The 25,018-nt window shown below is 34.8% G+C and overlaps 2 protein-coding genes and 1 non-coding gene across 3 annotated transcripts; 2 read left to right on the top strand and 1 right to left on the bottom strand.

The window, feature by feature from the left end:
- The first annotated feature begins 2,386 nt into the window (after nt 1-2,386).
- On the top strand, nt 2,387-2,459 carry Trnar-ucg. Its single transcript has one exon. It is a non-coding gene; the product is annotated as a tRNA-Arg (tRNA).
- Nucleotides 2,460-5,627: 3,168 nt separating this feature from the next.
- LOC107186415 (synaptic vesicle glycoprotein 2B) lies at nt 5,628-21,144 on the top strand. The gene is made up of 9 exons (XM_015574275.1): nt 5,628-5,795; nt 9,413-9,472; nt 9,550-9,633; nt 10,835-11,159; nt 12,730-12,851; nt 14,063-14,301; nt 15,435-15,876; nt 19,674-19,961; nt 20,492-21,144. Exons 1-9 carry the CDS (start codon nt 5,759-5,761, stop codon nt 20,545-20,547), a joined length of 1,653 nt encoding a protein of 550 aa, XP_015429761.1. The 5' UTR covers nt 5,628-5,758; the 3' UTR covers nt 20,548-21,144.
- Nucleotides 21,145-21,688: 544 nt separating this feature from the next.
- LOC107186386 (60S ribosomal protein L17) lies at nt 21,689-24,457 on the bottom strand. The gene is made up of 5 exons (XM_015574239.1): nt 24,369-24,457; nt 24,026-24,112; nt 23,751-23,910; nt 21,980-22,150; nt 21,689-21,896 (listed from the first exon to the last, which is right to left on the bottom strand). Exons 2-5 carry the CDS (start codon nt 24,104-24,106, stop codon nt 21,751-21,753), a joined length of 558 nt encoding a protein of 185 aa, XP_015429725.1. The 5' UTR covers nt 24,107-24,112; nt 24,369-24,457; the 3' UTR covers nt 21,689-21,750.
- Between the last annotated feature and the right edge of the window lie 561 nt (nt 24,458-25,018).

Below are 25,018 nucleotides of genomic sequence, written 5' to 3'. Positions count from 1 at the left end.
GAGAAAATCAGACCACCCCTCTGCAGAAGCATAACGTTATATGTAAGTGTAATAGTATAAAGGTGTGATATTTACAAGAAAAAAAGTATTAGGTCGGTGCACATGAAACGTCGTATTTCTGGTGGATTTTCTTTGTCAGAGAAGAATTATCTACCTTCTCGATAACAGCATAAATATACATTATATTAGTATACTTATGATACAATTATTATTAAAAACTTGAATTCCTCGAAATAAATCTTTGATTTGGAATGTCATATTTGGGTTCTTTACTGTAGTCTTTTTGACGAATGATTTTTTTAATGAAAAAGAGCCTCTACCAGAATCTTAAGTGAGGTTTCATAAAGATTACGTTTGACTTTGATTGGAAATTTTGAGATAACATTTATTCCAATTTACCATCTGTTTTAATTTATTCTGACTGATCCCTAAGATCTTTAGTTGCTCAAGCAAATAATAAATTCGAGAAAAGTACAGAGCAAGCTCTAACACAATATACAAATAGTAACTACCGTTAATAATTATCATTCATAAAAGTATAACCAAATTGAATAACCATTAATCAGTAAAAACAACATTTCACACACTACTGACCTAATAACAGCATTTGCAATTTTTCACACGATTCTGCGCAGTTCTTCAATCAGTGAGAAAATTTATCGATATCATTGTTAATTCAGTTGCAATTCTTTTCCATTATTCCAAGTACAATAACATTGCTTCAGTTGCGTTCCACGGCGCCAGTGCCATCAGGAATAATAGAACGCAGATTTTGCACATCTATATGATACCTAACATTTGCAAAAGCGTATAACACACAGAATGAAAACTTTCTTATCTTTTTTTTATCATTAAGAAACTCAATTTTTTTATTCCTTTTATTAAATAATTAGCATAATATAATAATTAATCCAAACAAACGGTTAGTTAACAGAAATATTACACTGGTTTACAATTATAATTTTTATGTTGTGCCAATAAACAAATTTTCGATTAGATCTTTATAATTTATTTATTATTCGAAGTTCTTTATTTTTAGATGACGAATTTACTTAATTTATTTCACAAATACGGTCATTTTGGATGAGATTATGAGTCCTCGGCAGAGACGGAAAAATTCATTATCTTAAATTTAGATAATGAATAAATAATTTAGATTCTAAATAAAGAATTTCGAATAATAAACATAAGATAAAAATAAGTATTTTGCCATTTTTAATTGATTAAACGTAGAAATTTCAATTTTGACAATAAAATAGTATTTGTTCTTGAATGAGTAAACACGTGGCAGATAAATATTTAATCTTATTAGCTGTTTAAAGGTCACGATGACGATCTTACATACTGCGTTTTATCACAGTTCATGTAGTATTCGAATAAAATTCTGCTCAACTATGTTCCTGAGAAATTTAAAAAATAGCGGCCCTACACGCTTCCGCGAAAACGCGCGGCAAAAGATGATCCAGAGGATCGTGGTCCGTATAGTCCGCGGAAAGTTTCGATTAGACGAGCGTGATATACTCTATTTAGCGAGTATTTGGTACAGGATGTCCGTCAATGTCTGCTAATATTCAGTCGTTTTCTAGAACGGCATTAAGCCACGACACGCCTCCCTCGCAATTACATCGTTGAGCCTTCAGGGTCTGCAATGTAACTGGCCAAGGTATTGAATTGATATTTTTCTGGAAATTGTGTCGCCATCTACAAATTCTTGCTTAAAACTTCAAGAATCTTCTAGATTCTAGATCATTAGGTCACCGTGTGTGACATAATGTAAATCATATTTAAAATCGCGTGTAGATTAAATCTGTAGCTAGCATTAGTTATTTTCTTTACTAATATATCTATTTGATTGTTATTTATACTTACAAAGGCTTAACTTTTTGTATTAAAAATTAAATTAGAACTACAATTTAAGATATGGAAATATTTGGAGAAAAGATTGTATATCTTTCTAAACTAAATATTATATTGATATTAGTGAACTAATTTCTTAAATTCCATTTCCTAACTTTAGTGTTGTATGAAAGGCCACTTGTATAACTTTACCCATATTTTTATTATTATTCGAATTTTTCAGCTGTTTAGAAAGATAATACTTACTTTGAGGATAACAATAGCATTTCTGTAGTTGTTTATATGTAGAAATCTGGATAATTATCACGAGAAATATTTGCCAGATGTACAATCACCTTTGTTTTAATTGATTACACGTCTATATTTGTCCGTAAATAATAATTTCTATATAACGTATAATTTATATAAAGTAATATTGCAAATTAAATGTTGAAACTTTTGCATAACGAGTTTATTTAATATTAAAAAACTGCAGGGGTGATATAACTTTCAGTATTGAAGTATTAATTTCAAAAAACTACCCTTCAACGACCGTGTGGCCTAACGGATAAGGCGTCGGACTTCGGATCCGAAGATTGCAGGTTCGAGTCCTGTCACGGTCGACGCTTATTTTTTTTTCTTTTTAAATTGGAATTTCTCTATCCAACTCGTTTCGTACTATATCTTTTACAAAAAGAATAATTTTATTTAGTATTATTATTGAATTATTAAATATTCTATATCTAATACACGTATACTACTTACATAAAGCCAACATTCAAAAAAATTAATAATTTTTTACTTAATATATCAGTAAAGAAAATTACGCGGACAATAATTCTGAAAAATGTAAGTTAATTATTACAATTTATTTATAAAAATGATTAGCATTTTTCTTAAGAAAAGCCTTTATGGACGGGAAAGGAAATAGTTTTTTATTACACATTCCATAAAATACTGAAGAAACTAAATGCAAAGTAGAAACATTTATATTGCAAAAGAGAACACAACGAGTGAACGTAATTAAGAACGAGTATGTATACTCGCTAGCCTGAAACGGAATAAAAACAGACCGACATTTCTATTGGAACTTTTTTGTCGTTGTTTCACTTTTTCAACATTTGTCGTCCCATTGTGATCGCTTTGGAAAGTCATCTATAATTCGATCACTTCATCCATGACAACGGTATGTTCAAGGTTCATGGGATTTTGTTCAGTCGATGGTAGCAAATAGAAAAAAAAAAAAAAAAACAAACACAGTGGCCAGAGCGTGGACGATTACGTGCATCCACATCATTACGTCGAACATAATAGAATTGTGGGAACACCTAATAATTAAAGCGATCGTAGCGTGTTTCGTTTATGTGTTAAACGGGTGCAGTCATCTGTGAATCAAGGTCGCGGCTATATGATTTCACGCAGAAACAAAAATTTTTGCCTCCGCTCTGGTAGACTTCGCCGTTATGGAGTGTATGTACAAGGGAAGATACGCTACTGTTTATCTTTGACATTATCGTATCTTTCACGTGCACGCGAAACTGCTATAATACATATGTATTTCGAATGAGACTATTCAAACGAAGCAATTTTTCCGAGAACTTTACCAATTTTGCTAAAGTTATTATCATTAGCTTGTTATATAGTATACAGTATGCCCGATTGCAATTGTTAATGAATTTTTTGCGGTTTTCGTCAAATGTGTATCCTGGTATGACAATCAAGATAAAATGATTACCTATTCTAGCACAGTATCATTTTACTGGATTAACAAGAACAAATTAATTTTTCGAAATTGTTTCGTTATTTGATTCAGATTCAAATGATTTTTTGTCGTAACTTGTATTTTGGTAAACTCGGGGCCTAAGAGACTTTCTATAGTGTCTAAATCACACTATTCAGTAAATATACAGTTTTTAGTAGAAATTGAATAGAGAGTAGTAATAGAATAGAACAAACACTTGCAAATATTAGTTTTCATATTTGGAATCACTATAAAAATTCCATTCGATTCTGTTAGGTAAAATGAAATATTGTTTTCAAGTGATTTATTTGTTATACATTTTATTCTGTCAAATAATGATGGATTATAACAAACAGGTTGGGTCTCATTATGTAACAGAAACAGCTCAAGAAACACGAACAGGGTTATATACCCAGCCATTACAAAACGAACATTTCCTGTAATAATGGATCTGTTGATGATACACATTGTCAATAATCGGAGGTTTTAGAATATAAAATTCCACGATGACAGAATATCATCTTCCTAAAGAGGTTAAATAACAAATGACTCACTTACAAATAAACTAACAAGTATAAAAGTAAACGACCGGTTAAATGAATTACTACTGAGCTAACATTAATCGAAAAAAAGTAATAGTGCTAACAACAACTAAAACGAATCGTCTATTCAAATAACAGTTTCATTCGATAACAGTCAGTTCTACGATATGAAGATAACACAACGTTCGATTAAAAGAGTGCAATTCGAATAGTGAAGTGATTTGATTACGGAATGTCGGTTGTTTTATTGTATTTCCGTTGCAAACGAAGGAAATATTTCACACTTTCATATCCACCAACCGAATATTCCAAGCGATTCGAAACTTTTGATCTCTTTCGTATATTCAAATTAAAAATATACACATGGTTCCTCAAATTCCGAGATTCTGACTCGAAATGTTTATTCGTGGCTTTAATTCCCTCCTCGCCAGTGTGTTACAATAACAATCTTGTTAACTCGTGAAAGAAAGATAAAACTCTCGTCGATGCGAATCACGTCCCGCCACAGGCCGTCGCTTTGTAAACAGACTTCTATTATCATCTCCGTCGTCGGGAAGCCACGAAATCGTTGCCTTTCGGACCGTTACGACCCACGCCCATTATCAGTGCAATTACAAATTGGCCCTACTTAACCTCTTCGATATTGATTTCATGCACGTGATCCCGCCCCGCCATAGGATCATGCGTTTCGATGTAAAAACAAACGAACGCGGGGCCTCCCGATCCTCCACGATCCAAGATCCCACGTCTGTTCGCGATCGATTGTACGAATTGTTGAAAGCAATTGATCATAGAAACGCAGTCTAACGATTATGTAGTCGGTCGACAGATGCGATCTAATATTGTTTGAACGAATGAATACTGTAAAGCGGTGAAAAATCTGGAATTTAAAAACAAAAAAGTATTATGAAAGCACGCTACGGATTTGTTTTATATGTATCCCGAATGCTTACAAAAACTTCTATTTTTCTTTTAATATAAGCTTCTGGAGGAATTTTCAAGATGGCGTCCGTCGCCATTATTCACTCGACGACTTCTAATCTTTGAATATGTATTTACGAAACTTCTAGTACAATTTACTACTTAAATCTCTCCATTTTAAACTATTTTCCAACAGTTCCCATAATATATACGAGGGAACTAAATATAGCTGTATATTTTCAAGACCATACTGTTATTTATATTGAAATCGATGCTTCGCAAAAATATATTCAAAATGGCGTCCATCAGGATATTCCCATCATTAACTTTTTACGGTGTTTTCGATTTATATACTAGGTGTCTCGAAAAAGACGATAAACACATGTTGCAGAGTGGAGAAAAAAACGTTTCAGGGTCGTTTGTGCAGCGTTAATATCCCCGCAAAAGTTTTGCAAACCGACCGGCCGTGAGCGTTCGTCAATCGAACGCGCAGCTTTTTCGCTTATGTAACTGAAAATCGCGGTTTTGCGACGTGTTTCAGCTCGCAAGTGAGCGCAGAACCTAGCCCCGTCGATCAGCAGGAAGAGTTCGCCGAGATCCAACAAACCGCGTGAACGAAATCAATTTAATATCGATCGAAACCCATCGTCGTGAACGAAGGTTTCTCAGCTGACCCCATCACCACGCCAGATTCACCCAACTGCGCCGATATCGTAGAATGGTAGAGAGTGAACCTGGCTCTAAGCACAATCATAGTACGTATTCACTATATTTTCATTTCTTATTTCGTATAATTTTTGTTTACGTTCGACGCAGGGCCGTTCCTGGCGGGGGTGCAGAAGGTGCCCCCGCACCTCGGCGGCCAAACTCAGGGGCGGCCGCGGATCGTTTATTACATATATGTAAAACTTGGACTAGTAATCATAAGTTTTCGAATGATTATGCAACTTTTAGAGCAACAGAATTTAATCAAATTAATTGTACATGTAATCTTTTTGTAACAGTACTCGTATACAAGAAGAAACTATCTTTATGGACAACCCAATATAGCATATGACATTTAGCCATATTTAACGGATTAAATTCGTATAGGTAATTAATGGTCGCTATTTATCAACCATGACATCGTTATTACAAACATTATGCGTCAGTTTCGTACTTATATATGAAATAAAACATTCATTTTTTAAGGTTCCTTGTTTCATGTTATGAAAACAGAAAATAAAAAATATTTATTATTTTCATAAAATGAAACAAAGATCCTTAAAAAATGAATGGTTTTATTTAAAAAATATGTATATATATATTTAATAAAAATTAAACTGCATATTAAATTCTTAATTGAATAATATTAAATTAATAAGGGCGGCGATACTGTTTTCGTACCCGGGCGGCCAACAACCCAAGAACGGCCGTGGTTCGACGCGTCCGCTACTAGCGTCAGTTTAACTACAGCGAGTAACGAGTCTATATACGAAACATAGAATAATCAATGCGTAATTAGGAATTAACAATATTAGGATAGAACATTTTTTTTGTGCTTATCATCAAAGTTTGTACTTCAGAATATGATTGACTGGTGTGATCCTTACTCTTGTTTCTGCTTGTACTAGACAATCATTGTACAGTGAAAATCGAAACTAAGTGTACACCTTACGAAGGTGAGGTTTGTGAAATACTTCTGTAGCATCCTACTGTTGTATAATTATGGTAGTAATACAGTTGGATATGATTTTTTGTAACACTTTCGGGACGAATAGACAGCCAAACAATTCGAGAAAAAGAAATTCGAAGCTATAACCAGAGAATTTTGTAAATGTCGTTAAACATGTTCGAATGTACTAAGGTGTCAATGTCCCTATTTCTAATCATGTAAGAGCTCTGCTATCGCAGAAATTAATTTTTATTATTTATTTATGCAACAATTGACAAAAAACTTATTAGACATAAAATTTAAACTTCCCTTTATAATTAAATTTAAATAAAGTTTTTTTTAGTAAAAACAAAGCGTCCACGTGTAACTCGCGATCACAACGGAACCGTTCAAATCACGTTTCTTTACGAGAAACACACTTATTAAATTTATTTCTATTAAAATGCTTCCATCTATTGAACAGCGGGCTGTAGTATTTTATACGGAAATACTGAACTAATTTAAATAATTTTTTGTTTAACTTTTTACATTAAATAAAAAATATACGTACTGAGTAGAAATCGGGACGTGATTAGAAATAGGGACATTGACCTTATTTATGGTTTGGGGCAGCATGGTAACTTCTGGTGTAGAACAGTTGGTTTTTATTCATAGTAACTCTGGGCAAATTCGGATATTTAAATATTTTAAAATCAGATTCAACTGCAAGTGTGTTCGTGGGTCTTTTAGCGTGTTCGTGACCCAAAATATAGAAACAAATGTGGTTAAAAATTGTTGATTGGAAAACACTTTCGAACATTCAAACTATTTCAAACCCTCCACCACAGTCGCGCCAGATTTCAATGTAACGAAGCATCTGTGCGAAATATTATATTCTAAAGTGAGAGAAATAAATATGAATGAATCCCATACTTTCAAAGTGTACACTCACTTTTGACTCTCACTATACATATACATATGTCAAGTTTATTTTGATGTCAGATTATTATGGAAAGAGGACAATACTGTGTTATTGTTGGTATTTATAAATATTAGCAGAAGAAAAATAATGAGTGACGAATAGTTACACGAGTTAAGTAGTATTGAAGTAGACGCCACTAAACATACTCAAATCCAAAATCACAAACGAAACTTCATAGAAAAATGTTATTTTACTTAAAATCATCCCCTCCTCGATGCATACAGCTCATTACAGGACACCTTGTAGAATAATCTGATATAAATAAATTTTACCTTCACCGTATACGAGAAACAGTATTAACAATTAAGGAGAAGAGTCAGAAACTTATGGATCATTTTTCTTTTATTGTATCTGTAAAAGTAATACAAGGTTCACATTAAATGGAAGATAACCATACAAGTATGTATTAGTAGGTATGCATTGAATATAACCAAATTCAGAAAAAAATCAAATCTCATCTACACAAATTACGAAAATGTTATAATAATGTATCAGGTCGTCCGGAAAGTTCGTAGTGTTTCGAGCACGGTGTCTTTGTTAATATATATGTATATTTTTACTGGACAAAGAAAAATTCGTGTAATTTGGTGAATATGTACAATCTTCCAGGCGTGAATTAAATGTATTTGCTATATACGTTACTCGTCGTTTTTTTTTTGTTTTCTGTGAAAAATATCTGATAATATTTCATCTGATATTACGTACATGGGACCACACCACCTATGTATGTACCTCGGACATGGTACTTGTTTTTGTTAATTGCTAACTAACTTTTGCAGGCCTTCTCGCAGATTATGTATAAACTAATATTGTCAATTTTGCAAAAACAATCCACGAACCTTTAAAATTCGATACAGGACCGTGGTACAACCATGTCTGAGGTACAACAGGTTCCCCTATTATATAACTGGCAAAATGAAATTAATTGAAAAATGGGAAGAAATGGTACAAAAAGTAGTAAACAAAAATATGATATAAATTGAAAACTTTAAATTGTAACTCTGTCCTTAAAAACTTTATGAACTTTCCAGACAACCCAATAAATATACTATCTCTAGAACAAGAACTGTATTTTTAACAACTTCGGATACCAACCGATTTATAAATTGAAAAATTAAGAAAACTGTCCTAACAATAAGCAGACTTGCGTAACGCAATAAATATAACCTATTCTTAAGGAAATAAACACTAATCGATGACAATCTCCGAGATTCACCGTACCAAACAAACCGAATTGAACGGAAGTATTTGCTACCGAAAATGACTAACTATACACACACTCGATCACAATGTCCTATCGCGGGTGGAGGGACAAGCAGAAAGGTTTATGGTCCTAGGAAAGACTGGCGCGTATGCCTACGCCAAGATAACGAAGTGAATCAACGGGACCCTGAGTGATTTCAATGATTCTAGTCCCGCGTAGGGTTGCGAGTCGTCGTCCATCAGTTGACGAACTTTTCAGACGTGGAAACAGCCTTACTTCACGTTTAGTCGATCCCTCGAATTATTCACGTTCCCGACACGACAGGACATCTCGATGTTCCCGACTCAAGGAATAGGCCCGTTATGGTTGACCAATCCTTGAAATTCACCGGAGAAGGTTAATAACTTCAATTTGGACGCGAAATAGGACGTCCAAATATTTAGCGTGCGCGTTATAAGTTGGGGGTGGGGGGTTGTTAATTTGCAATAGTGTCGAGTGATGGTACGGAAATTATACGTGTTTGAATTGTTTTGTTTTTTCTTTACATTTCCAGAGTGTGATGTAAAAGACGAGCGGCTAAACGGCTGTGGCTCCAAGGATCTTGAACTTGCCCGTAAGTAGAAATCGATCGAGGTAACTGTTCGCGATCGTACACTTGATATTTTGAATTTTTTATGTTCTTTGGCACAGGTATTGGAACGAAGGGCAAGACCCTTGATCCCGAGAAAGGATCCTACGTTAAAGCAGATTTCGAGAAAGCAATCGAACTTACCGGTAATTTAACCATGAATTTTATACATATTTTTTTTATATCGGGTTGGTGCATCCAAAACTGTGTCGTGTGATAAAATTTTACCGATTATCAATAATTATCGTTGACTCCTATACATAGTCCTCAACGATTAATTAAGGCATTCGTATTGTTTCTGAACTATTAATATCCGACAAAATTACTTGAGTCGCAAATCAAGCTCTAATCTGTTATAGTGAATATTGTAGATGGAATTGAATTTAATGTACCTATCCTTTTGTATATTTTTCGCAAAGTTATGAATGCAATATGAGGCTCAAGCGTGGTTACCATAGAGGATTATACATTACCCCGTTATTAACATTAATTGTACTTTTGGTTAACGTCTTATTCAAATTTCAAGTACATACTATTTATACAAGGTGTCCCACCTAACTCTGCCACCCTTAATTATTCTCTTATTTGTCACGGTACAAAATCATGGTTCGGGAGAAAGTTAGTGTATTTTAGGGGGAAAATTAGACTATGAGATTGAAGGTCATCGCAAGGTTATATGTTCTGAGATTTCTCTAATGGTAACGTTTTTTTAAATCTATTGCTCTTTTTTTTTGTTTGACATTAAAAAGAGGAGATCAAAACGTATCCCACAATGTATATCACACTATTGGGTGACAACTCTTTGAACATACAGTAAAATAATAAATAATGCGATTATGGCGTTTATTTTGTTTCTGCAATTCATTTTCTGTGAGCATCCACCTTAAGCAGTTACGTGCGAAATTTTCAGCCCAAGGTCATTTCAAGGTCAGTGTGATACATTGTTGGATACGTTTGGATCTCCTCTTTGTAATGGCAAACAAAAAAAGTAGGGCTCTCCGTGTAAAAAACCGTTACCATTAGAGCAATCTCAGAAGATATGACCTTGAAATGACCTTCAATCTCATAGCCTAATTTCCCCTCTAAAATAAACTAACTTTCTCCCGAACCATTTTTTTGTACCATGACAAATTGGAGAATAATTAAGGGTGGCAGAGTTAGGTGGGACACCCTGTATATGTATACATATATGTATGTATTCTATTTTTATCCTTTTCTGTTTATACATTTCTATGTACCCACTTTTTCGAAATAATTTTATCGGCCGTTTATATGCATCAGCTGAAATACCATAAGAATTGGAAAGTAACTTCTGTTCATTAGCTTCTTAACTATGTTTTTTTCTAGACTATGGCAAGTTCCACTACTTCCTGCTCACGGTATGCGGTTTCGTCAGCACTAGCGAGGAGATGGACGTGATCTCCATGTCCTTCATACTGCCGAGTGCACAATGTGATCTAAAGCTCGACACGCAAGCCAAGGGATGGCTGAACTCGATCATCTTCATCGGCATGATGGCCGGCGCCTATGCCTGGGGCTCCGTCGCGGACGCCCTGGGTCGCCGGAAGGTTCTAATCGCCATCTCGTTCACGAACGCCCTTTGCATCGTGGCCTCTAGCTTCAGCCAATCTTACGAACTCTTCATGTTCTTCCGTTTCCTGAACGGTGCTGCGTAAGTGACACAATTAAAAGATCCTCTAGAATCTAACTGTACATATTTAGACAGTAAACGGCAACCATATTGACTAACAAGGAGTGTATTTTAGGTGTCCGCCTCCGATTGCTTTGGTTTTCGGATATGTTTTAGAGGACCGAAAAATAAGAGATACGTATTTTTTTATAGCGGCCCGTTTTCATATTTAGGGGGTGAAACCACCCCTCAAAGTTTCGACCCGGAAGTACTATCTCGAAAACCAGAGGAGATACATGAAGACTTTCAATTGGTGGCTTTCATGGTTTTTTATGTACAATAAACTGGTGTTAACAAATTGTCAAAAATACAATTTGTTTATAAGAAAAAAGTTTGGTATAACTTTATTTTACAACTTATTGAAATTTGCGTAATGACATAAAATGACGAGCACTTAATTCCAAATCTATTGATATATTTATTTTTGAAATTGCCTCCTTAGTTTCGCAGTTTTTTATTATTTATATCCTGTGCGCACGCCCGCTCTTTAAGCTTCCGATTGCCTCGGTTTTCGGAGAATATATTAATAAAAATTAAATAATGGTCAATTATTAAAAGTCAATATCGATTTCTCAAAAAATTTGATATAATTTTTATGAATCTTTTTGTTTGCAAAAGCAACTTTTATTTGCAAACGTGATGTCTTGTGTCATTCATATTTGTTGTTTTTCAACGAACGTATGCAGCGGTACAAGAATAACTCTGGCGACGTTATTTTTCTGAAAAACATGTTTCGCAGACTTTCAAAAATAAATATACGAATGGATGTGGAATTAAGTGCTCGTCATTTTATGTCATTACGCAAATTTCAATAAGTTGTAAAATAAAGTTATAACAAATTTTTTTCTTATAAACAAATTGTATTTTTGACAATTTGTTAACACCAGTTTATTGTACATAAAAAACCATGAAAGCCACCAATTGAAAGTTTTCATGTATCTCCTCTGGTTTTCGAGATAGTACTTCCGGGTCGAAACTTTGAGGGGTGGTTTCACCCCCTAAATATGAAAACGGGCCGCTATAAAAAAATACGTATCTCTTATTTTTCGGTCCTCTAAAACATATCCGAAAACCAAAGCAATCGGAGGCGGACACCTAAAATACACTCCTAGTAAGTGATTTAATTTACAGTTCGAATACCTTAAAACGGAAAAACATAAAATCTATTTCCAATGGAAGGAAAAGTTTTCGCAATAAAATTGATGAATTTTGACTAAAAATTACGTTTAACAGGCCCTTAGCAACTACGTTATAGAATATAATAAAATTGAATGATAGACTTACGTATGGAAGCCATATTGGATAGGAAACTTCGATTACAGTTGGAATACATTAATCCGGCGAAAGACTACCGATAAATGAAAAAATTCTTATCGTAAAATTGCCGAATATTAATTGAAAAACAATTATTAATTTTCGTGTAGCAATTATGTAAAGTATAAAATGTAGTAAAATTGAACGATATATAATATATTACCGGTTTATGAAACTTCTTTTTTGCATTGGATATTTAGTGTATATATGTTATTTAACAGAGAATTTATCGTTTTAGCCTCGGTGGCAGCGGACCTGTCATCTGGTCCTACTTTGCAGAGTTCCAACCAAAATCAAAGCGAGGCTCGATGTTATCCTTTATGGCGGCGTTCTGGACACTTGGGAACCTTTTTGTCGCTGGTAAGTTTCCTCATATTATTTGTATACTACGTGCCAACTTACAGTACATTCATCTACTACCAAAAAATATCGGACAGTTTTATTTCAGCTTAACGGTATCAACGACCTCGAACGTTTAACAACGTTCATCCTGTGCAGTCTTCACCACCTTATTATGTACAGTAACTCACATATTTGTTCGCATTCTTACAAAAGAACAATTAAATGTAAAACTTTATATGCAATTACTATTTACGTATTTACATTATTTTTACTTTTATCATAGTTTTCTGATAAAGTTTCCTCAGTTTTTAAATAAAATTCGCGGTTTTGTACGTAATTCTGCCGAATAAAGGCCTTTCGAACAAATCTGAGAGTCACTATACAGGCTGTCCCACCCAACGTAAGCACCTTTAGTATCTCACTTGCTTTTGATTTGCAGACAAATTTTAATAAATCCATAAAATGATGATTTTTACACTAATTCCTCCAACGTAGTTATTTCACCATTTAAATCTACTCTCGTACATTTGTGGATTTTTTGTATTCCAGCTCACATGAAGGTCTCACTATTATAGGTCGTTGGATTTGTCTTAATCTCAACTATTACGCAACGCTAATAAAAATATGTAGTCCCGTTTAAAAGAAAACATCGATAACCTTAAAATTGCGAAAAATATCACCTTAAGGGGTCATGCTCAGTCAGGAGGCCGAAAAAAGAGTGTTCTTTAGGAATTTTTTTCTCGAAAACTATAAGATCTTTTTCAAAAAATGTGTTTGTGTTTCAAAGATTGCAGTTTCTAGATTATAAGGTAATTTTTGTATTTAAAAATATTTATTAGTAAATAAATGGTGAGCGATCTCCCAGATGTCTCTTCACAAAAAGTGGTCTGCCGTGATCACTGTAACTTCGTAACGGTTCATCTGAAATTAAAAATTCAGTAAGATTTATATAACGGAAGAAGGAATCTTGCCCTTGATCCCCGGGGATCATTTTATACACATATATTACAAAATGATCCTTAAGTATGCCTTCAAAGAAATGTGAATAAAAAATATAATTGATCACGTAGCCACGTTTAAGCCAATGATAAGATAGATAGACTAACTTAAAAAAACTACTTTACTCTTATTTAAATAATGAGCATTTGTATTTTGTATATAAATTACGCCTTAAAGGGATCGTTTTAAACACCTTTCCCCTACATTAAACTTGGCCTGTTTTTCTTCAGGTTTGGCGTGGTCAATCATCCCTAACGATATCGGTATTGCGAGTACGGCGTTCACGTACAACTCTTGGCGAATCTTCCTGCTGATCTGCGCTGCTCCGTCGTTTATCGTCGCGGGGCTGCTCCTGCTGCTTCCTGAATCCCCCAAATACCTCCTGTCCTGCGGAAGATACGAGGAGGCTCTCGACATATTCCGCGGGATCTATGCCATTAACACTGGCAAATCGCGTGAAAGTTACACGGTAAGTGAATAGTAATTATGTTTAACAACTTATAAATTCTAGCTAAATTTCACATTTCGACTTACAATTGGATATTAAAAGTGTTGTTTCTGGGGAACGTTAAGAGATCTGTATGGAAAGTGAGCAGTCTTTTTATCGCAACAACGCTTAATTACAGCTCAAATAGCACATAACGCCTAATGACGTCTTGAAGACGGTTTAAAGGCGCCTTAGACCTAAAACAGCCATAAAATGGGTGTCTTCAAGGCGTCATGTGCTATCTGGGAGATAATGTAAAACGTGAAAAAAAAAAAATGGCATGAAGTCGATTATCGTATTTCACTTCCTCTATTATTTGGACATAATCCCTTTTGATTACGAAGTACTTCGAGGTTTTCAATATTTCTTGGTAGATAAGGAAATTAAAATGTTGTTAATATAATGAACGATGTCCAGGAATATTCGAATGAAAAATCAAGGAAACTTTTTAGAGAGAACATGAGTTTTATTTTCTCAGCACGAATTTCTTGAACGACCCAAAAGAAAATTTCTTAACCCTTTGCAATCAGAGCTTTTTTTGGGTATGGAGAATCAACAAGTCGACGAAACGTTTTTTTAAGCAAACATAAAAACTTATAATATACATATTATAACGTTATACATACATTTATTTATTGTAAGATTAAATATATTTTTACATTTAAAGGATATAATATTAATCCCTCGAGTTTTATTATTTTCTTTCGTGTAATATTTCAAAAACATTCTCTAAAATACATCCACCAAACGCTCGTGTCCCCATACTTCGTTCAATCTGTAGGACTGAGCACCGTATTTAACATCCCTTCTTTTCGGAATTGCGCTCTGATAATTTTTCAAGTTTTTCTTAAATTCTATTACTGGTTGTAGGCAATTTGAAGTGCAAGAACAAAAAATACCTGAAGCCAGACCGAGAGTTGCCTCTCGATTGCAAAGCGTTAACTTTCATCCGTATTCTAGATTTCTAGGTTCATATTGTGACAAATTTAATGAGATCCCAGCGATAGAACGTAACGATAACAGGCATCGAAACTTCAACTCTGAAGCTGCTCAGAAACCGATTACTAATAAGTCTCCTATAAATATTCTTATCCGAAATATTCAATTTTCAACAGGTGAAAGAATTGATCCTCGACGACTACCACGTGCCGGAAAAGGCGAAGGTTGGTGTCGAGAAGAACAAATGTAAGACAATACTCGGCGACATCATGGACAACAGCAAACAACTATTCATTTCGCCGATCCTTCGTTTCACCATAATCTCGATTATCATAAACTTCACCTTTCACATCGGTTATTACGGTCTGATGATGTGGTTCCCCGAGCTGTTCAATCGTTTCGACGAGTTCCATCGCGATCATCCCGGCGAGGTCGCCTCCATATGCCAGGTGACCGAATACGTGGTCCAAAAGGGTTCTCACAATGTCGAGAACCTTTGTTCGGACAAGATCGGCGCCTCTGTCTTCTTGGAATCTCTCATCACAGTAGCCTCCGCCATTCCCGCGAACATCGTCGCTGTTTTGGGAATGGATCGACTTGGTCGCAAGTTTTTCCTCGGTAGGTAACAACCCAGTCACCCAAACCATATACATATATAGACGGAGCATTAACTGAGCGGGGGAGTAAGATTCGCGGTAAGGGGGTGGACAGCGGTAGATCGGGTAACTTCGTTCCTTTTCGGTGCTATTCGGGTATACAATCACGTTACATACATGTATGCTGAGAGAAATGAAAAGAATATACCTATTATACGTTAAAAATTCCGTATGTCATATAGTTTGTATAGATATATGTATGTATTTGACAAAATTAATAAATAGTATAAAGGATTAAATAATAGTACGGCACACAGCCCACCAGCCATTAATAACGAGCCGAATCGAGCCAAATGCATCCGAAGCTAACCGACGTACCTCAAACGGTCGCTGCCTTTTCCCCTCCAATCCTACGGTCTCCTTGCCCAAAGTGGTAGCTTATGCTCCGTCTATACAGAGTGTAACAAAAATGTTGTCCGACCCGGAAATGGGGCACTCGGAGGGTGAATTGGAACAAGTTTTTCCTTAGCAACAATGTAATCTGAGGCTTCGTTACCGAGATATTAACGAAAAACCCCGACCAATCAGAGCGCGAGTTTTCCAGCCGAGTTCCCGCGGTAGCGTTGGCTACAAATCGCGGCGCGTAGCCACCGCTAGCGCGGGAACTCGGCTGGAAAACTCGCGCTCTGATTGGTCGGGGTTTTTCGTTAATATCTCGGTAACGAAGCCTCAGATTACATTGTTGCTAAGGAAAAACTTGTTCCAATTCACCCTCCGAGTGCCCCATTTCCGGGTCGGACAACATTTTTGTTACACCCTGTATATGTCTATGACCCAAACCTGCAAAGCCAAATTTTTGTCCAATGCCGGTTATAAAGTTAAGCTACAAGTTCGATGCAATATTTCCTATAAACAACTTGCGCGCGCATTAACAGCAACATAGGCAGTAACTTGGCTCGCGCAAACTCTGTTCCGCTTTTGCTCCAAATTTGACACAGGTTATGTTGCAAAACTTGCTACCAATTTGCTTTAGAATTTTGTCAGCTGGCGTTGCCTGCAAAACCCAAGTCAAATGCGGAAACAGATGGCTATGGTTTTTTAAACAATCTATGTCATTATTTGCTGGCAAAGGTCTAAACTTGGACACATCTGGTTATCAGGAAAACTTTCAATCCAATTTCTTTTATACAGACTCCTCTCGATTATTGTTCCGAACTCGGGTCCAGGTCAGGACAATAATCTTATAGGGAGAAATGCGTTAGACCCTTGTAAATTCCTTTTCTGCTCGAAGCCAGAGCCTCGGAAACAAAAGCGGGGGGGGGGCAACAATGTATGCGGACAATAATCGTGTAGAAGAAGCCAGACGATAATCGAGAGGAGTCTGTATTTGTGAATTCCGTTCCGACTTCTCGATCAAGGTTTTTACATTAATGCTAGTAACGTGATTCCATTCGAACGGTGTGTATGAAATTACCGATAGCAAACTGTAAGAATATTTAAACCAGTAATCAGTAGACTGCGGAAATGTATGCAAATTCATAATTTTTTATGTACTAACATCTAAAAATTAAAATTTGACAGAATTTTGAATCCTTTGCTAGAGGCTTTACTATGTCAATAATAACATATAAATAGTATTAAACATTATTATAATCTTTATCCTGTTGCAATTTCCAAGTTAAAGGACGCTATAAATGCAGAAACATCCGCAGTTTACAAGACTGCGGATTATACAGAGTAAATGAAAAACCTAACGTTTGCACCTCAAATATCTTTGTTGTTTTGAAAGATACATAAAATGTTTTACGGACAATGTTGAATGGTACAATGGGGCTCAGACGATGCCAAAAAATTTTTTGGTTTTGTCATTTTTTTTAGATATATCAAGGTCACTTTCATTTTTTTTAAATGGAACCACCCGTTTTTCTGTGACCTCGAATAATTATAGTCATTGAATTCCTAATGAAAGGGACTATCATTGTAGGTATTTAAAAAAGGGTGGTCCCGTTTTAAAAAAAAGGAAGGTGACCTTGATATGTCTAAAAAAACATGACATAAAAACAAAAAATTTGTTGGCATCGTCTGAACCCCATTGAACCATTCAACATTGTCCTTAAGATATTTTATGTATCCTTCAAAACAACAAAGATATTTGAGGTGCAAACGTTAGGTGACTCACCCTATATACATTTATTTTTATAGCATTACGACTATGAGAAATATGATAAATGGTAAAGCTAACATCAGATCCAATACATTTTCTGCCTTAATCTTGTCATACTAAAATCTTCAAAAAATGGATGAAATTCCAATGTTCACATCTACCTTTACAAATCACTTCGAAAAATGTTATTTTGCATAAAATTCCGCAGTCTATCACTGATCAGTTTCATTGATCAGTTATCTTGACAAAAATCTGAACGCGGTTGACAGGACGTAACGGACTGAAAACAGTGGAAATATCTGGTCTCGCTTAAAAATATTAAGTCGTCACAGGTGTCCCTACAGATCAGAAAGTTTTATGAAAAGGAACGAAGCACTATATTAAATACTTCTGGAGAAGGAAAACAACTTTTTTATTTGAATACGTTTTTCATACTCTCCAACGCCAGAGAAAAAATGGCGCATACGTCATTAAGCCGGACGTACTATAGGCAGGGCCGTTCCTGACGGAGGTGCAAAAGATGCCCCCGCACCTGGGCGACCAAACCTAGAGGCGACCGCAAATCATTTATTATATATAAAATTTCGACTAATAAGAATAACAATCCAAAATTTGTTGATGATTATTAAAATTTGAAACAAACAGAATTCAATCAAATTAATTTTATACGTAATCTTTGGAACACTACTCGTATACAAGAATGAGCTCTCTTTATACATATACAGCCCAAAAAAGCATATGACGTTTAGCTATATTTATTGGATTAAATTCGTGTAGACTATTAATGGTCAATATTATTAACTATAACATCCTTATTACAGACACTATACGTTAGTTTTGTAGTTATATGTACAATCAATCATGGGCGTAGCCAAGGGGGCAGGGGGTTTCACTTGCCCCTCCCCCTGGACGGAAAAAAGTAGCTTTTGTTCCACCCTACAAGAAAAAAGTTGGATTTTGCCTCCTCCCCCCCTCCCTTCCCAGAGTTCCAAAATTTGTGCGTAATTGATTGATTTGTGCTCTTTAATGAAACGCATACTATTTGAACGATTTACGACTTTGAAAACAACATTAAGTGTCTGGCTGCGTACAGCCTTTTTCACTGTGACAGTCGATGTATTAATATTTTTGCCCCCCCCCCTGACTGATAACCTGGTTACGCCCATGGAATTAAATATTCATCTTAAATAAAACCACTTCTCTTTTAAGGATCTTTGTTTCATTTTATGAAAATAAAAATTAGAAAATTTTCCTTTTGCATGATAATTGTTAAAATAACTATATAAAAAGATGAAAAGTACTTAAACATACTTTTGTACCATATGTTGCTTAGATAAAAACTAAAACGTACTTTTATATAAATACAAAAGTAAACACAACAGTAATTATTTAATATTAAATTAATAAGGGCGGCGATATTGTTTTTGCACCCAGGCGGCCAACAACCCAGGAACGGCCCTGACTGTAGGTACAAATCAATTGCCATTAATTTGGTAAAATTGATAAAATTGATGATCAACATTTTTTCGCACTTGAAGTTTTTCATTCAAAACGGCAGTTTCGTGTGCGTCAAGTCAATAATAAGGTCGAAGAAGAATAGGCGACTGATAGAAACAGTAAATAAAATTTAATAATTGTAATACTCCTTTTTGCAGTTTTTAGTACCCTATCGTCTGGGATGTGTTCGATCGGATTGTACTTCGTGTACAATAAGCACCAAAACCTGATCGTGTCGGCCTTCTTCAGCGGTGTGATAAGCTGCGGTAACGCGGCGCTAGACTGTCTAATAACCGAGGTTTTCCCTACCCATCTCCGAGCGACCGGAATCGCGATTTCCATGGTCGCGGCTCGTCTCGGTGGAATTATCGGGAACATCGTAATAGCTCAACTTCTGGACATGTACTGTCCAGCACCGACCTTTATCGTTGCTGCTCTTCTAATTGGTTGGTACATTTGTAAAAAGTCTCGTGAACATAGGAAGAAACTGTTGGTGAACAACCTATACAGTAAATCATTGATGTGTGTTCTGACTCAGTACCGAGGAACCTTCGAACACTCATTGATGATTTACTGTATAGCGATGGACATGGAATAGTATAAACATTATATAGATGACAGTAAATAGTATAAAATCCGCAGTCTGATAGTAATGAATCTAAATTGTTAAGAAATGAAACGTTCATTTTATGAAAAAGAAATCAAGGGTACATGTTGTTTCTTCTTCCTAGTGCTGTGGAGTGCAGTCAAAATATGACTAAAATATATAATAATCGGCCATATATCAAAGTATTTAACACTAATGGGTCTTAATTGACTGTATTTATTTTAATACAATTGTCAATAGAAGTAGGAAGAAACAGCATGGACCAAGATGCTTTCGTTTAATTCTTTGTCAAATGAGTACTTTTGATGTTCACACCCTATACATATATGCAGTGGTGCAAACCAAGAATTATTTATTTCGTATTTGCAGGTGGAGGATTGTTGTGCTTATTCTTACCAAACACAACACGGGAACCACTTTCTTGACACCGGTAGAGAATTCCATCGAACTCGACTCAATGTACAGTCTCGTATATAAATTAAAAAGAAAAAAGAAACTTCGAATTATGTTGAACTGGCATATCCACGCTCATGCAGCTTCTCACATTTAGTTCATGAATGAATGATCATTATAAACAGCAGTATTGCTATAATCGAGCAACAACATTCCTATTTTACATATCAAGTTTGAACGGTAATGAAGAAGTAGTGTTAACTGATAGGCCTCATGATAGTAAGATGTATTGTTGAACAAGAAAGGAGATGCAATACGAATACGAACCCGTACGACGCTTTCATTGTAAGTAAAGCGTTCGATGTATTTCTATATACTTTCAAGTATTAAATACACTCTGGATAGAACATTCCATGTTCCGAAGCGTGTGGATTTTGTATACTGATACTAACTGTGAAATGTAGATACGACACTTATACCAGTACATCTCACCCTTCGATAACATTTTAATATGTACTTTTTTTTATGGTTCATCGTTCGTTCGCATCGACTACCGTTGTTGTACGTTGTGTACTCCCCATATATTTGTAATTTAAACTGTACCAATTGCAACAATTTGAAATATAAAACAGAAATGTAACAATTAAAGACAGTATTCCTTGGAAATAATTATTCGACTTTCTGCGGTTGAGATTGCTCCTTTTTATTCGTGTTCTGAAAATCTATTTATTATAATTAAAAGTTTTTGTCACCCAAACGTGTTCATTGAAATCAACTGTACCGTAAGCCACGTCCTTCGTGAAATTGTTTCCTATAGTATCCGTGAAAGACAGAATGAAAACATAAAGAACATGTAATCTATATTTTTCAATATGTAACAGGTAAGCAAAGTATTTGCAATCTTAGATCTCCTATAGTGAATACATTGGAATCCATTGAATAAAATGAAAAATACATAATGACAAAGGACACATTGTACAAAGGTTTACTACGAATGAAGATAAAGTATAAATATTTATATGGCATAATATAAAAATCTACAGAAGTATTTTAAAGTAGGTGTGTGCCGATACTTTTTTAAGCCACTGCAAAATTACTCTATCCAAACAGAAGTTCTCTGTACATACCATTAGAAAGTAAAGATAAGAGAAAGGATAGAAATAAAACAAGAAATTTAGAGAACAGTGTAATCTTCATTTTCCACGGTACATTCAATATCCACTTAGTGTATAAAGTTATTCTCTCATCATCTTTTCCTTTTGCCTAGCAAGCTTCTTCTTACTCAATTTCTTTTTGGAGGGCTCTTCCTCTGGACTCTTAACAACAAAGTCTTCCTTCTCAGTCAGAATTACTTCAATGTGACACGGAGAGCTCATGTAAGCTATGAAAACGAATAGAATTAATTACATTACCGACCAGCTACTAATTCCGTGGTTTCAAAACAAACTGATCATAAATACTAACGATTGATGCGACCATGAGCTCTGTATGTTCTCCTTCTCAAGCAAGGAGCATGGTTCACTTGAATATGATAAATTACGAGTCGGTCAATCTCCAGTCCTCTAACATCGGCGTTACTTTCTGCATTTTTCAATAGCTGCAGTAAGAATTCTGCTGACTTTTTAGGCCAACGACCTGAGTAAGGATAAAAGGTATTCATTAACAGGAAATGTAAAACCTAAAATTGAAAAACAATGAACCCACTTAATTGAATGAAATTAAACTTTTATCTATGACTTGTCCTCAATCCATACTGTTTTATCCTTATAATTATCTTTTGCTCAATGCTCTTGAACTAATAATATGTGTGTTATCTATGCCTATAAGCCATGTATTATATGTATATATGTATATAGATATCCCATAAACCCTGCATTATTGTAACTTCCATTATATTTCATGAAACTAAACATTACTTTATACTCTTATCCTCTCTTTCAAATATATACTCTTCCATATAGTTCTTCAGAAAATGAGTACTAACCCAAACTCACAAAGAAAATATTCCAAATGTAACCCTTAATTTTAACAAGCTTTCTTCAATTTGTATTATTCAGTACAATGCCAGTATCCCTTATTAAATGTAAACAGTTAATAGTTCACAAGATAATAACAATTAAAGTTGTCTTATGTGCAGTATATTCTTAATTAGGTGCTATACTTTCAACAATCAGATAATACAGCTGTTAATTATCAAGTTACGAAACCACTTGTAATGTTAAAGCACAAGTTTAAGTGTTAATATGATAATTTTCTTTATATTAGTTGCATATTCTTTTCAATTCTTACTTGAACTATAATTATTAGTATTTCCTTACAAAATCAATCATAAATAATAAAGATATTTGAGGTTAAAATGTATTTGAATACTTTTGACTCTAATGTCTGCTTGGAATTGTATTTGAAGAATTTCCCCTGACAGCTCTGAATATACAGTGGGTGTCAAAAGTATTTGTACACCCTTTAAAACGGAACAACTTTTTTAAAATTGGTCCAAATGACTTGAATTCTTTTGCGAAATTAGGGACACTACTTTACTAAATATGTAAAAAAAAATTGAAGAAGTTGCAATTATTCGAAATCGCGAAGAAAATAGTAAAGGTCGTTTTTTACAACTTTTTCATCTGAGACTATAATGAAAATTTAATAAATACATTTCGACGATTTGTGTTAGTTATATACATGTTGAAAATTGCATCAAAATCAGTTAATGTTGCTACGAGATACAAACGATTAAAAACGTTGAAAATTACAGTTTTTCGCGACTTTTGACCTACAACTGTAGTATATCTAAAGATTCTTACATCTTTTGACGTCTGTTACTTGTTTCTGTATTAATTGATTTCAAAGTTTCAGTACGTATATAACTAACATAATTCTTCGATACGTTTTTATTAAATTTTCATTATAGCCTCAGATTAAAAAGTTACAGAAAGCAACCTTTTCTATTGTATTCACGATTCCGACCAATTGCAACTTTTTCAAATTTTCTTTTACACATCATTTAGTGAAGTAATGTGTCTAACTTCACAAAAGAGCTCAAGTTGTTTGGACCAATTTTAAAAAAGTTGTTCCTTTTTACAGGGTGTACGAATACTTTTGATACCCACTGTAAGTCTACCTGAATCATAGTCAATCAAGTCCAACATTATAAATGAAAGTAAATCTATGAAAAGCACATTTTTAACTCTTGTATAACCCGATTCATTGCAATTTATTATTAGCTAAAACTTACCCTGTGTGGTACCGAACTGTTTTGCTTGAGTACACCTGCCAACACCGCCATTGAATCTACGGAATGGTATGCACTCCTTGTGTTCGATCACATTTTTCAAATATTTCTGCGCCCTTCGCAGAGGCATATTCTTGATGGCACGCGCTGTTTCATGTGTGTTCTGTAACAGAGAATAAAGAAAAACAATAATCAGAAGTCATGACGCGTTTTGTAAACACAACTATCTTGCGACTTAGAGGTTAGATTTGACGGTGAACAGTTGTTACTTTATTTACCTTGAAATGCACTCGCAAATTAGAACCCCGTGCTTTGCACGACTTGGTCGCGTTTACCGGTTCGTGAGAGTAACGTCCCATTGCGTTCTGGAAACACAGAAAGTTCAATAACAATTTTTCTCACATCAGTGTCCGACGACCTAGGTATCGCGGTCCGATCCGCCGTCACGCGATTTTCAATCTCAACAAACATTATTTATCAAGTATAAAATTCCCACTTTCTCCAGCAAAACAACAATTTGAGGTCACAAGTTGAGAAATCTCACAGTATCGAGGCGATTGTTCACGTAAAATCGCAGATGTAAATAGATTCAGAAACTTTTATGGGTTAGGCCATACGTACCTCTAGACAGCACGATTTTAAAGGAAAAGACGTCACGTGCGCAACTAAAATGAACTTCCTGTATGTTCAGTACTACCAACCTGAAAACTCTTAAGACAAAAAATACTACAAATCTTTTCAGTGTAAAGTCTCCAGCATATTTTATTTTTTCCGCAGGAACTGTCGGACACAATTCTAATAAAAACCAAGCAATTGGAAGACACGCTAACGATCAAAACGTAATAGCACCGACTAGGTATAGAATAGACCTATCATCCAATGCTTTTTTCTGTCCCACGTTCGCAGGGCTACGTAGCCCTGTTACCATTTTAGTGTCAATATCCGACGTTACCGATAAAGCATGAATTCTGGGTATTATTAGCACAAATGAAGTGTTATTCCATTCATATTGTGTGTATCTATATGATTTGACGGGAATAAAAATATCCGATGCTTCAGTTTAAAGTTAAGGGATAAATATGACAGTCATAAAACACGAAACGGAAAAGTATATATGTTTTCACTTAACTACAAGACAATTTATTCTAAATGCATCGTTAATGGACACGTTATTAATGTTACTTTTTACATGTTCTTGTTTTATTCGTTTTTATATCTTGCTTTACATTTGTATATTTGTAACAGATAAATTCAGAATAGATGTAGTTTCA

The sequence above is a fragment of the Dufourea novaeangliae genome, unplaced genomic scaffold (assembly GCF_001272555.1).
Source record: "Dufourea novaeangliae isolate 0120121106 unplaced genomic scaffold, ASM127255v1 scaffold78, whole genome shotgun sequence".
NCBI lineage: Eukaryota > Metazoa > Arthropoda > Insecta > Hymenoptera > Halictidae > Dufourea > Dufourea novaeangliae.
Note: the sequence above shows the minus strand (reverse complement) of the source record. Positions and strands in the feature narration are given on the sequence as shown.

Coding starts and splice junctions, on each gene's coding strand:
- LOC107186415 (XM_015574275.1), top strand. CDS start 5,759: ATGGTAGAGAGTGAACCTGGCTCTAAGCACAATCATA. Junction 5,796..9,412: donor TGGCTCTAAGCACAATCATA/GTACGTATTCAC, acceptor TTACATTTCCAG/AGTGTGATGTAAAAGACGAG. Junction 9,634..10,834: donor GAAAGCAATCGAACTTACCG/GTAATTTAACCA, acceptor GTTTTTTTCTAG/ACTATGGCAAGTTCCACTAC.
- LOC107186386 (XM_015574239.1), bottom strand. CDS start 24,106: ATGGGACGTTACTCTCACGAACCGGTAAACGCGACCAAGTCGTGCAAA. Junction 22,151..23,750: donor ACAGTTCGGTACCACACAGG/GTAAGTTTTAGC, acceptor ATCCTTACTCAG/GTCGTTGGCCTAAAAAGTCA. Junction 21,897..21,979: donor AGCTCATGGTCGCATCAATC/GTTAGTATTTAT, acceptor TCGTTTTCATAG/CTTACATGAGCTCTCCGTGT.